This window comes from Tetrao urogallus, assembly GCF_951394365.1.
Source record: "Tetrao urogallus genome assembly, chromosome: 15".
NCBI lineage: Eukaryota > Metazoa > Chordata > Aves > Galliformes > Phasianidae > Tetrao > Tetrao urogallus.
The window spans coordinates 9,973,953-9,987,431 of NC_136828.1; the positions used below are offsets into that span (position 1 = coordinate 9,973,953).

Here is a 13,479-nt window from a genome sequence, read left to right on the forward strand (position 1 = left end):
ATCCCCTGGGCTGGGGGCTCTGGAGCAGAGAACAGCTACACCGGACCATGTGGGGAAAAAAAAAAAACAAATCTTCCCCGGGAAGAGTTTGTGCAACACGGCCTCTCCCCCCTCCCTCCCCCCCCCCCCAACCCGGGGCCAGCCTGGGGGGTCTGGGGCCGGCAGCCAGGCAAGGAGGTGTGGGGGGAGCGTGCTGGAGCCGGGGCGCAGATGTTAGAGAGGAGACGAGTCTACGTTACACTGAGGGGGCTGGGGGGTCCAGTCAAGTCACGCATCCCGGGAATCCGAACACTGAGATGGGCCGGGGGGCTGCGGGCATCGGCGATGCCTACAGGAGACGCAGTCCCTGAGCTTGGGGAGGCGGCCCCCGGGGTGCGGGGCCAAAAATGGGATGAAAAGGAACCCCCACCCCAAGGACACCATCTCCCCCACGCACCTCACTTGATGAGGATGCCCGCAGGTCGCATCTCGTCCTCACTGGCGTTCCTCATGTTCCTTTCCACCTCCTCTGAGGATCTGGGGGAGATGAACCAGATGCAGCCGGGGCTTCTCCTGAGCCCCCTCAGAGCTGCCAGAAGCACGCAGAGGTGCTCCTCCCACAACGTACACCAGGAAATCCTTCACTTCCTCCACCGTGATGTCCCCAGTGGTGTCCAGCGGGTTCTCCATGCTGCTGTTGGGAGAGTCGACGGAACCAGGCGAGAAGGTGGCCTGGCGCTCCTCGGGGGACCCTGGGGAGCCACAGGGAGGGATGGAGATCCCAGAGCCTTCATCCCCACAAACCCCACGGCTGGGGTAGAAGGGACCCCACAGCACCAACCCCTGCCATGGGCTGGTTGCCCCCCACCAGATCAGCTCTCCCTAAGTACAGAAAACGATGCCCAGCTCCAGAGCGCATCCTCCCCCTGCTGCGTCCCTTTCCCACTCACGGTCACTGTCAGCAGGGGAATGGTTGGCCTCGGGGCTGCGTGGCACGTGCGTGCCATTGGCTTGCTGCACCTTCGGAGTCACCGTTGAGTTGCTGGAAGGAAACACAGGGAGAGGTCACTGCTGGTGGCACAGCGCAGGGATGGACATCATGGGGTGCTTCCACAGGGGGTGAGGAGCCCTCGGCCTGACCCACCTGAGGCACGAGGTGTCCTGCAGCCGGGACACCTCCAGGCAGCACAGCGGCTCTGTCACATTCCTGGCACTCAAGGAGAAGCGCTCAAACTCGGACGGTGAAATCAAGTAGAAACCTGCAGCGTGGGGAGACAGAGAGCATCAGGGAGCACCCAGGCAGAGGTGGGGGACGCTGAGGCCGTGCGGAGCTGAGCCCTCACCCTGCCCGTGCTTGGTGAAGACACAGGAGGCGATGCCGCTGATGTCCTCTTTGCGGATGCAGCTGTAGTGCACCTGTGGCCGCAGGGCGGGCACAGTGAAGATGTGGATGTCGCCCAGGTTGGTGAGGCAGGCCAGGCAGTTCTCCACACGCTCCTCGGCGCCGGTGCTGGCCAGGCTGACCAGGGCCACCTTCCGCACCCGGCAGCCCTCATGCGCAGTCAGCTTGAATTTGGTCTTGGCGCTGACTTTGGGCAGCGTGAAGACCTGTAGAGGGCGAGAAGGGCAAGAGGAGTCCGAGCAGCCCCAGACAACACTCAGCAAAGGTGCCTCAATCCACCCCATCCCTCTGGTCACCCCAGCCAGGATGCTCCTCCAGGTACTGGCGCAGATGGGGACACCCGGAGCAGAGCAGACATGTTGGGGATGTCCGGTCCCATCCTCATTACTCATGCTCACCTTGAACTGCTCCTCTGAGGAGATGAGCATGGAGTGGCTGCCCTGCATGTCGGGAGCCTTGGCCAGGTCCCGCGACACCTCGTAGGGCTCTGGCAGTGGGTTCCCCCGCCCGTCCAGCACAGCAATGGCCACCACGGGTGCACGGTGCATCAGCTGGATCTCCTTCCCCAGCACCGCCTCCACCGCCCGCTCTGAAAACTTCTCCTGTGACGGCACCTCCAGGGCGTAGGCGAACACTGAGCCTGAATTGGTCCCTGCCCACATCGTGGGGCCATGGTGGGTGGCTGCAGGGTGAGAGAGATCGGAAGAAGCATGAGACAGCTCCTCGCCGTGGCACAGCACCAGACTCGGGGCTGCCTGCGGGCTCTCACCGTCTCGAAGGAAGGTGTCAGCGAAGTAAAGGCACCGCACCACCCCGGAGAGCGAGTCGTCAGCCGAGCGGGGCTCGATGCGCCTCTGCACCGGCGTCATCTCCACCTCGGGGGGGCCCGCCTGCTCAGCCAGCTGTGCGTTGGCCTCCTGCACCTTACAGAGGGGGGAAAGTGGGGGGTCAGGAGCTGCACATGTCACACCAGGAGAGGATCGGAGCCCTGCGCTGCACCCACCTTGCTGGAGGGGCTGCCGGCGTTCAGCCTCTTCTTGCCCGACACCCTGCTCTTGCGGATGCGTCGGAAGGACTGCCGCAGGGACTTCTTGAGGGACTTGACGCGGGACAGGGGCCCCTCCATGGCCAGCGAGTCATTGGGGTGCAGCGTACACCTGCAGCATCACCACTCAGCACCCGGACCCCAGCACGAGGTCCCCCGTCCCCAAACATCACCGCCTTACCTGGCCAGCACCGGGTTGCGCCGGTGGTAATCAAAGAGCCCAAAGCCGTGGCTGGTACCAAAAGCCACCAGGTTCCACTCAGAGTGCAGGGTGACGGCGGTGACGGCGGCAGGGGGCACACACTGCACCAGGACGCTGGGCTGGAAGCCAGGGGTGAAGGTGATGGGGCCGTTCCGGGGTGCCAGGCGGTCGTGGCCCTTCCAGGTGAAGCCCTCACGGTCCTGCAGCAGATCCACCGCGGCCACGCTGACGGCATGCTCAGACTTGTCATCGTTCAGCTCCATCACCAGCACCTGTAGGGAGGGGACAAGGGGCCGGTGGGGGACATGGAGGGTCCCTGTGCGCTGGCTGCAAAGTGAACCCATGGGTGGGAGCTCTCTTGGGGGAAGGCTGCAGGCATTGGGGTGCCCTGTGTCACCTCATCCCCCAGGCACTACCTGCCCAGCTGTGCCGGCCACCACCATCTTGGCTGTGTATTTGCACAGAGCGATCTTCTGGATGCCCAGACGGGGGTCATCGCTGTAGGGATCAAAGCAGCCCACCTGAGGAAGAAGGGACAGGTGTGTCACGCACCCACGGGACAGCCAACAGCACTGAGTACCACGTTCAGGGCAGCTCCAGTGTCCCAGGGTCCCTCCCCCCCTAGGCCAGGGCAGACCCGTGGGTCAGGGCGTGCAGAACAAGTGTCCCTTGTGTCACTGAGGCAGCAGCTGTGCCCTGAGGAGGGGACACGTCCCCACAGCGCAGCTGGGATGGCTCCCACAGTCACATCCCTCCCAAGAGGCAGAGGGTGCTGGGGCTGCAGCACGGTGTGTGTGCCTCCTGCTGTGTGTGCCTCCTCCAAGCCCTGGGGACGTCACCTTGCGGAACGGCGGCCACTCCTCCTCGCCCGCCTGGTTGAGGCTGTCGTTGTGCTCACAGTCGGTCTGGAAGATGTTGGCGGTGCCCAGCTTGTACAGCGGCTTCAGGGACACCCCCGAGGCATCCCAGAACCGCACCGTGCCGTCCTCGTGCCTGGGGAGGGGATGGAGGGACAGGGTGGGGGTGATGCCATTAGCATCTGCGGGGCTAACAAGAGCCGCCTGTGTGCTGGGTGGCTGCCGTGCCAGGAGGGGCTGAGCGTGGGGACAGCGCGGCGGTGACATGCTGCTGCCTGGCCACCAAGCTGCACAGTGGGGATTGTCAGCCCAGCAGCACCCCTCACATCCCCAGGGCTTCAGCTCCCAGTGCGGGAAGAAGTCCACCCCACCGCCCCATCCCAATCCCACCACTGCCCCATCCCACCATGGGACGGGCTGAGGATGTCCCCTTCCCTCCTCGCACTGAGGGTCCCCCCAACATCACAGCCACTCCGAGGTACTCACCCGGTGAGAAGCAGACCCCTCTGCGTGGGCTCCTGGGCCAGGTTCTTTCCTCCATTGATGGGCCAGGCCTGGAGGAGCATTACCAAGCATCACACCTCTGCGTGCCCCCAAAGTCCACATCCCCTACCCACATACCCCAGGACTCACTGCAGAGGAGAGACGTGGGCTCTGCTGCTCCCCAGCACTGACAATCCTCTCCCAGAGTTTGAGGGGCACGTTGGAGATGTGATAGGAGCAGGTGATGGCAGAGGAGTGGAGCGGGGCCAGGTATGGGGCGGGGATGGTGGGCCAGCCCGGTGTCTGCAGGTCGATGACCACCAGCTCCTCCTCCACCAGCACCACCAGGGCACGGGGGTTCTCAAAGCCTTGTTGGATGAGGCGAAAAAAAGAAAAAAGATAAAGAAAAGAGGGATGAAGGTAATGGAAACCCCCAACCCAGGGACCGTGGGGTTGGTATCCCAGGACGTACCTCCCTCCGGCACCGCGGGGTCCTGCACTGTGAAGAAGTCGATGATGCGGGAGGTGAAGTCCAGCGTGGCCAGTCTCTGGCCCTGCACCACACTGACGCAGTGCCGGTCGCCGTAGCTGGCCCGCGGCATGCCGCCACTGAAGATGATGAAGGGGTTGCTGTGGGGGAAAGCAGACGGTCACGGCTCCATGGGGGCACTGCCCCTGCATCAAACCCCCCAGCACCGCATGTCCCCATCCCCATCACCTACCCCGACTCACACGTCCGCCACAGGATTTTGCTGATGGCTTTGCACGGGAACGGACCTGGAATGAAGGTCGTGCCACATTTACAACACTCAAACCGTAATGCCATCCCAAAGCCCACATGTGCCCCTCGGCAGGGGGTTTGGGGGCAGGTGCCCACGCACCGTAGGGGATGGTGACCATGACGGGCTGCTGGGTGCGCTGCCCGCTGCCTCCCACTGCCCACACCATGTAGCCGCCGTCACTGTGCGAGCTGACGATGTTCTTCCCGCTATGCTCCCAGGCCAGACTCTCCAGCTGCTGCGAAAAGGGGACAGCGGGGGTTTGGGACCCAGGGAGGGAGCAGGGTGAACCCTTCCCCATAAAGGAGCCAGCCTGGCCCAGGTACCTGGTTCCCGAGGAAGAGATGCTGCACGGTGCGCGTGCTCTGGTCCCACAGGGCCACCAGCCCCCGGCTGTACCCGATCAGCAGCCTTCCAGCATCCTGGGGGTGCTCCTGGATGGATTCCACTGGCCCCAGTGCCTTCCCACAGCGGTAATCATCGGGCACGCTGCAGAGGAGAGAACAGGGTGGTAAGAGGGGGGGGGAAACGGTCAGGAATTGAGGCTTTGGGGGGTGCAGGACCGGTGCTCACCTTTGTAGGATCTCATCCTGGAGGAGGGTTTTGTCTTCCAGCAGCACGAGGGCAGGCAGTGCAAGGAAGTACACTGCTCCACCCTCAGTGCCCAGGCAGGCCACCGTGGCCGAGGATGTGGGAAGGATCACCGTCACCCGCGTGATGCTGGGGGAGCAGCTGTGGGGAGAGCAGGGCTGTGTCAGCTGCATGACCCCAGTGCCAGGATGGATACCCCAAGAGCATCCCATCATTCCAATCGGGATGGGTACGGTGCACAGGAACAGCAGCCAGGCTGCCTGGTCACCACTATCAGCCTCGGTGGTGACAGGCAATTATTGAGCCATTACTTACACCCTGAGATCAGGGCTGTGTGGAGACAGCATGGAAAATGGAGACCTTCACCAGAGGGGACACACAAGTCAAGGATCCCCCTGAGAACCTGAGCCACTGCAGGGCCACATGGCTTTTGCCCCGGCCAGAACCAGAGCGGGGGGGGGGGTAGGGAATGATTTGGCCAAGGTTCTCCCATCCCCTCCAGGTCCCCAGTCAAGGTCATCTCAGCTACCGCCACCCTCTCCCCCACACCGTTCCCAGCACAGGGCCAGTGCCCTTATCACTGCCAGGTGTGCACAGAGCCCGGGAGCTCTGCATCCCAGCACTCCCACGCCGCAGAGCTGCTCCGCTCCATCCCGCTCCATGTTCCCCCCCTCCCCTCTTTAAGCAAAACAATCGGCGCAAACCCTGCAGCCAAGCCAAGCCTCACCCCGGCGCGGAGCCGGGTGTAAACTCTGGCAGACCTCACCCACCACCGCCCCAACGCGCCCGGTGAGGAAATGAGCATCACCGCCCACAGCGGGGTCACCCCACGGGGACCAAAGCCGGATGGGAGCCCCCAAACCCCAGCACAGCACAGGGCAGGAGGAGGAGCGGCGCAGCGCCTCACCCGGGGCGTGCAGGCAGCCCGAAGCTGCGCGTCTCCTCCAGGTGGGAGCAGCCCTCCTTCTGGTAGATCTCCCAGAGGTGCAGTGAGTTGTCATCCAGCAGGGACAGCAGCCAGCCCTGGGCAGGGGGGGGAACAGAGAGTGAGCTCCAGGAGCTACCGCCAGGATTCGGTGGGACCCCCCCACACCTCCCCACCTACCTGCCCGCTCAGGAAGTGCAGCTGGGTGACAGTGGCCGTCTCCTTGTGCAAACCTGTCAGCTCCACACCAGGCGCACCGTACCTGGGGGGGCCGTTAAGGAAAAGAAAGAAAGAAAAAAAAAAAAAAAAAGAAAAGCAACAAAAAGCAGCAAAAAACGGCACAGCCCCACCTGAGCTCTGCTCGGATGCCACTCAACCAGCACCCCAGCTTAACCTGAACCCAGGTTAACCCCCCCCCCCCGTTGCAGCCGAACCCCTCCCGCTCCCGTCCCCCCTCCCTGACGCCCCACACACGTCCCCCAATCCCTCACCGAGGGTCACCAAGCAACGGCCCTCCGGCTCGCGTTGCTGGGAGCAACCCGCTCTGCCGCCAGCCGCTGTGCTCATCCCGCTGCTCCCCCCGCTCGCTTCCTGCCCCCAGCCCACCCCAGCCCCGCACAGAGGGCCCCGAGCGGCCCTGCACAGCAGCGAGCCGGAGGGTTTGCAGCTGGGGCCGAGGAAATGAGGTTGGATGGTGATGAGCTGGAGGCCCCAGCGCTCGGCTCTGGGGTGGGACGCGTCCTGCACTCCCCCCCCCCAGCCCAGAGCACGGGACCACAACGGGATGGATCCCAGGGATTCCCGGTCCCATTTGGCCACCTCATTGCGCTCTCAGTCGCAGGCTGGGGAGCCCATACTCAGGGACGGCCCCAATTAGCCACGCTCGCTCAGGCAGGGACAATGTCCGCAGCGCTGGGAGCTCTTGGGGCCCTCAGTTTTCCCATGGGCTCCCCCAGCACAGCGGGCACGGGGACGCAGCCAACGTCGGCGGTGGTGGCACAACCACGGCGCTTCCGACCGCCGCCGCGGGTCAGGATGTGGTTGGCATGCGGCCAGACGGGCACACGAGGGCCGGGCCAGATCCTGGCCTCCGCCACCCCCTTCTTTCTCAGCAGGGTGGGGTTTGGTATGCGCCCGCATGGCCGCACTCACCCAACTGGTCCCGGCTCTTCCATCGGCAACGCCGCTCGGCAGGAAGCGCGGCAGGACCGGCATCGATGCTCAGCGCCCACAACCACGCAGCACCCCAAGCGCAAGGAGCCTCCCGGTCCCCAACTCATCGACCCCACAGCCCTCCCAGCCAGCTGCCTCCATGTTCCCAACCCCGGGCATTGCCTCTCACACCCCAGAGCCGCATGCGGGGCTGGGATGGATGCATCCCTGCAGTGTGGTTTCCGCACACCGCCCCGTGCCCCGCACGCTGCCCTGGGCACGGGGAACCGGCCCGGCGGCTCCGGCAGGTGGGAGCTGTCTGGCAGCGCCGGTGTGGCCGGGCTGGAGCCGCCGTGGCGCTGGGGACGTCCCGGAGGAGCCAGACAGCCGGGTTGGGGCCGCGGGGATCAAGGAGTGGGGCAAAAGCACAGCCCCAGGGCAGCCGCCGACCCATAGGGATGGGACATTGTGATGGCACTCAGGCTGCTCACCGCCCCATGGCACAACACCAAAGGCTCCAAGTGGAACCCAACACCCCCATCACCAAAACGTGCCGATGGCCAAAAAGCACTGGGGCACCCAACAGCAGTGCAGCGCTACAGGGGGACCAAGTGCTGGGACCCCCCGGTGGCTGAGGGGACACAGATCGCTGGGGGTGGAGATGGACCCCAAGCATCCGACCCACAGCCGGACCCAGCACAGCACAGGCACGGCCAGGACAGCATCAGGATGGGACCAGAGCAGCCCTGCCACTGAAATGCCATCTTTGAGCCAGGAATGCAGCAAGCTGATGGAGGAAGGGAAGCAGGAACAACCCTCCCCTCCAAAAAATAAATTAAAAAAAAAAAAAAAAAAAAAAAAAAAAAAAAAAAAAAAAAAAAAAAAAAAAAAAAAAAAAGGGAAGAAAAAAGAAAAAAAGGGAAGAAAAAAGGATCCCGCACAGGACGCGGTCCCCCCAGTGCCCCCCCCCCACATTCCTGCAGCACGGGGCCCCCGATGTGGCCACATCCAGCCCTGGCTGCCTGCCAGCAGCACGGCACAGTCTCCCCGCTCGCAACAAAGCACAGCCGCAGCATCCTGGGACGGGAGCATCCATCCCGCCCCGCTCCTGGGTTTTGGTTGGATTTGTTTTCCAGCGTTTTCCTCCTCCAAAACACCGCTCCAGGCACACAGTTCGGGACAAGGCAGCCGTTCTGCTCCGGCCCCCCAGCACTCCCCCCTTCCTCCCCCCTCCCCAACTCAGCACAGCTGCAGCCCAGCTGGACGGATGGACAGACACCGCCAGGACGTGGCTGGGGGCTGCGTTCCCTCCCTCCTCGGTGTTTTGTTTTTTTTGGAGGGGGGGGTTAGGAAAGGATACAGCTTGACAGCTCCCGCCTTGGTGCCGATGGCCATCACACGCAACCTGGGGTCGTAGGCCAGGGCGCTGGGCTGGCTGGGGAAGCCGTGCTCCACCGTCTGCGGGGACAAAGGGGTCAGAGCAGAGCATCCCCCCAAACCCCGAGTCCCCCCAGTAGGAGCAGCAGCACCCCCAGCACCCAGCAGGATGGCACTCCAGCCCTGCAACGCACCGACGATGCCACAGCACTACCCAGGAGCCTCCTTAGGGGTCCACATCCCAAAACTGACCAAACCACCCCAAACGACACCGAAGGACCAGGGCTGCCCTGACCTTAGAGAAGTGAACCACACTACCCAAAGGCACGGGGATGCCCCCATCCACAGCAGCGCCCCAAGGAGCACAAGAGGGTTCCCAGCGATGCCGCACAGAACCAGGCGAGCGGGACCAGCCAGGGAGCAGCGCCGGCCGTGCTGAGCCCCTGCAGGCACCTTCCCAAGGAAGTCCGCGACGGCGGCGTGCCCAGGCTCGCTGCTCTGGGAGGGGCTGGGCAGCATTTGGGGACGAGGACAGGAGGGGGCACACGACAACAGCCGCCACCTTTTGCACCAGGGAGCGCTCCCAGGGGCTGCGACACCAAAATGCTCTGGGGTGACACCTCTCTGACGTGCCAAGAGCTGCTCTGCGGTGTCACCCGGCAGCAGGGAGCACGATGTCCCCTTGCAGGAGGGTTCTCAATCTGAGGACATATTTGGGTGCCGGTCCCCATCGCCCACACGACACCCCAAAGGCTCTGCAGGATGCACACTTGGCTCCAGGATGCTGAAAGCTACCGGGGGGTGAGGGGTGGCAGCATGGAGACGCTCTGAGCGCAGTGTTCAGATGGGGACCAATGGGACCATCCTAACAGAACCCCAAAAACACCCTCACTGCAGGACAGCCACCCCATCCACCACCACCTGGAGACCCAGTGGCAGCAGTGCTACTGGGGATGACGGCAACAGGGACAGCTCAAGGATCAATGGTGGCACTGGGGATACCCAAGGAGCTGGGGGTGATGGTACTGGGGATGGTGGCTGAGCACCCGCTCCCTTCACAGCCTGCCTCCTCCCGCCAGCAGTGGGGCCACATCCGGCAGCAGGCTGCTCCGGACGGCCAAGGAGCACTCTGGGCCAAATTACAGCAAATCTGAGGCAGATTTGGAGCTCGCAAGGAAGGAAAAAAAAACAAAATCCAAGACCTTAATGGGAGGCAGGTGGGCAGGCAGCGTCCCGGGGCGCTCACAGCTTCCGCCACGCAGCCACCCCTTGGGATAACCCCCCAGTACCGGGTCTGGTGGTGGGACCCCAAAACTGGGGTGGGCTGAGGCGGAGGGGTGAGTTTGGAGCACCCCAAACCTGCGGGGAGCAATGAGGGGGGGAGGTTGTATCCAAGGGAGGAGAGCACGGTGACAATGTTTTCCTGCCTTCGGTGTCACCAGGAGTTGGGGACGTCCCAGCGCCGCGGGGCTGCAGGCGGGAAGGATGGAGAAGCTCCCCCAGCGGGGAGAGGGCACAGAGCGGGACCGGGGGGTGACACCAGGACGGCGGCAAAGCGCTGCACCGGCCGGGGGCCTCCAGATCCACGGGGCGCGTTACGGGGGAGCAAAGCGGCTCCCAGCCGTGGAGGTGTCACCGCGCTGCAGTGCTACGAGGCGGCCGTAGACACCCGCGGCACCACGGGGGTCACACTCGGGGACGCTGTGAGCGCGGGGGTCCCCAGACGGGTGCTGCCGCCCGGGGACGGGGGTCTCGGTGTGACGGGGGGCGGCGATGTGTGACTCCCCCCCATACACACACACCGCGGTGCCCCACCGCCCCGGGGCCGCCCTACCCGCAGCCCTGCAGGGGGCGGCTCCCGCTGCCCGGTGCCCTCGGGGCCGCCCCCGCCCCCCGGGGGGTCCCGCATCCCGCGCAGTACGGGGGGGCTCCGGTACCGCCTCCTCCCGCCGCCGCAGCCCAGGGGTCCCGCCCCCCGCCCGGTCCGCACCTTGCTGAAGGCGAAGAGGTCGTGGCGGAGCCGCTCGCGGTGCGGCTCGGCGCCCTGCCGCCGGAACCGAAACTTCATCATGGTGGGGCCGGCGGGGCTCGGCTCGGTACCGGGAAGCGGAGGGCGGGACCGGTGATCCCGGGGCAGACGCTCCCGCTGCCGGCGGTGCCGCTCCCGGTCGCGGTGCCGCTCCGGTGCCGGTCCCGGTGCGGGCGCCCCCCCCCCGCTCCGAGCGCCGCGCGCCGCGCGCCGAGCCCCGGGCAGGCACCGCCGCGGCGGGGCGGGGTGTGGCCCTGACGGACGGCGCGTCCCGCCAATCAGCGCGCGTTCGCACGCGCGGCGCGGCGGCGCCCTCCTGTCTGCGCTGCGCATGCGCTGGCGCGGAGGCTGCCGGGAGTTGTAGTTTGCTGCCCCGCAGCCCTCTATGGCAGCCGATGCGCTTCTCCCTTTTCTTTTCTCCCTCATTCTTTCGTATTTTTTTTTCTCCTCAGGGCCGGGCTGAGGGGCAGCGAGGACGGCTCCAGGCCGATCGTCCTGGCCGCGGGGGGTGCTGGGCGCCGGGGCTCACCGCACGGAGCGGCCCAGGGCAGGCCTCACCCGCAGGGCCCGGTCCCGGCTGAGTCAGTTGGGCGCCGCGCTCAGGGCTGGGCCGGCACTCCGCGCTGAGTAACGGCGGGCCGCCCGCACGGTGCGGGGCTGCGCTGCGAGGCCTCGTGCCTCGGTATCCCTCTTCAGGTTCTCTCCAGGGGGAGGCTGGACCTTTGGGGTGGGGACGGAGGGCGGCCACCAGCCATCCTGGCACCCCTAGTGTGAGAGGTTCTTGTGGGCTGACAGGAGGAACGCGATGGTACCGTGTGGAGACAGCATGGGGACTTGGCCAGGAACTACTGAATCATTCCGGTTGGAAAAACCCTCTGAGGTCACCAAGTCCAACCCCGAACCGCCCACACTGTGCCACCGAACCACATCCCTCAGTGCCTCAATGGTCCTCAAACACCTCCAGCCACAGTGAGCCCATCGCAGCCTGGGCAGAAGAGCCCGACTGCTCTCTTTTGGGAGAAATCTGCAGAGAATCAGAAAGAAGAGGAGGAGGAAGGACACTACGCCAGGCAGCACCCAGCCCTCCTGCAGGAGGCACAGCCCGCAAGATGCCCTGATGAGGCTGAAGCACAGGGTGCAGACCCCTTGGGTTGACCCATTTCCTCCGGACTAGAGCGCGGTGGGACAACAGGGACATCGTCACCACCCGCCCCATGGGGAACCAAGGAAGAGAACCAGGCAGGGAGCACCCACTGCAACCCCGTCCTGGTTTCCAGGGCAGCACACGCATCCTCCCAGAGCTCCCCTCTCCCACAGCAATCCCAGCCCCACCACACAGGCAGGCACAGCGATGCTTTCTGCTTTTATTCAATTAATGCAGCAATCTATACAAGAAAAAATAATAATAATAATAATGAAACCATGAAATTCCAAACCCTGACAGTGAAGAACCAAATTCTTCCTAAGAATCAACCAGAATTAAAAGTATACCCCTGCGTCAGACTGTACATAAAATAATCTCTGCCCCATTTACAGCGTTTCACACAGTACTTCTCGTATCTCAAACTTCAGAACTGTACAACTTTGTTACAAACCACGCTTTTTCCTAGGAAAAGCTTACAGAAAAAAATATTGCCACTTTCTTTTTTATTTTTTATTCTTTTTTTTTTTTATTATTATTATTTGTAACAAAAAAAATTAGAATCTTATAAAACAAAATTAAAGTCAGCCAGAACTTCTAAGTGTGGGCAGGGGGGGCAGGAAGGAGCAGAGATGTGGTTCTCGGCTCAGCATTTCTCCTCCTCGCCAGGAAAAGGAGGGCAATTGGCAGACAAAAGACAACTTGCCCCTGGATGGGGAGCCAGACCCCATGGCCATGTTCTGAGCCCCCCTCCAGTCCATTCCCAACCACGGGTTTGGGTTGGGACATCTCTGAAACCAGCATGAGTGGCTGATGGTGTCTCAGCCCTGAGCTCAGGGCTAAATGTGGAAACTGGGGCTTCCCTGCATGCTGCAGGGAGGTGGAAATCACAGCTGGCAGCCTCCACCAGGCTGGGAGCTGCTCGCAGGGCTGACAGCCCCTCCCTGGGCCAGCTCACCTCTCACTGCTGGCAGACAGCCCTGGGTTTTCTTCCAGAGGACGAGTGGAGCCTACACAACCATCACAAGAGCCTTGGTTGGATCGCCGAATCTTCTCAACATGCAGGTAAGGGCAGCAAACCCAAATTCCTCCCTTGGCAGAAAAGCAGGGACAACTTCCATCTACCTCCCCCTTCCTTAGGAAAGACAGTTCTCATGGTCTGGGCTGTGGGTCTGAGTGCTCGTGGGATCACCACATCATACACAGCCTCATGCTCCAGGGTGAGCAGGTTACACAGCACGCTGCAGGTGGATGGAGAGCAGTTAGGACTGCATGGCTGAACTATTGGAGACAAAGAAGCCGACCTGGTCAGGCCTGCACATGAGCCCATCTTCACACCAGACTCACATTGTTGGTCTGACTGAAGCCTTCACACAGCCACGACAGAGAACAGGTACAACCATCAGCAGTGTTTTGAGCCACGGTTTTACCAAACAGGTCACAGTAAGGGATCTAGACATCTGGATCCATGTGAAAAAGGTGTCGTCTTGTTTCGAATCAAGGTTTCACCCCAATGT

At 63.2% G+C, this 13,479-nt stretch overlaps 1 protein-coding gene across 1 annotated transcript; it reads right to left on the bottom strand.

Annotated features, from left to right (window-relative positions):
- Nucleotides 1–437: 437 nt before the first annotated feature.
- LLGL1 (LLGL scribble cell polarity complex component 1) lies at nucleotides 438–11,282 on the bottom strand (the record flags this gene model as incomplete). The annotated part of the gene is made up of 22 exons (XM_079542834.1): nucleotides 10,783–11,282; nucleotides 8,776–8,873; nucleotides 6,444–6,525; nucleotides 6,246–6,361; nucleotides 5,321–5,479; nucleotides 5,074–5,236; nucleotides 4,850–4,985; nucleotides 4,691–4,745; nucleotides 4,441–4,598; nucleotides 4,119–4,336; nucleotides 3,972–4,039; nucleotides 3,468–3,621; nucleotides 3,045–3,149; nucleotides 2,608–2,900; nucleotides 2,385–2,538; nucleotides 2,151–2,304; nucleotides 1,780–2,063; nucleotides 1,323–1,587; nucleotides 1,124–1,238; nucleotides 930–1,021; nucleotides 608–731; nucleotides 438–516 (listed from the first exon to the last, which is right to left on the bottom strand). Exons 1-22 carry the CDS (start codon nucleotides 11,245–11,247, stop codon nucleotides 438–440), a joined length of 3,537 nt encoding a protein of 1,178 aa, XP_079398960.1. The 5' UTR covers nucleotides 11,248–11,282.
- Nucleotides 11,283–13,479: the final 2,197 nt, after the last annotated feature.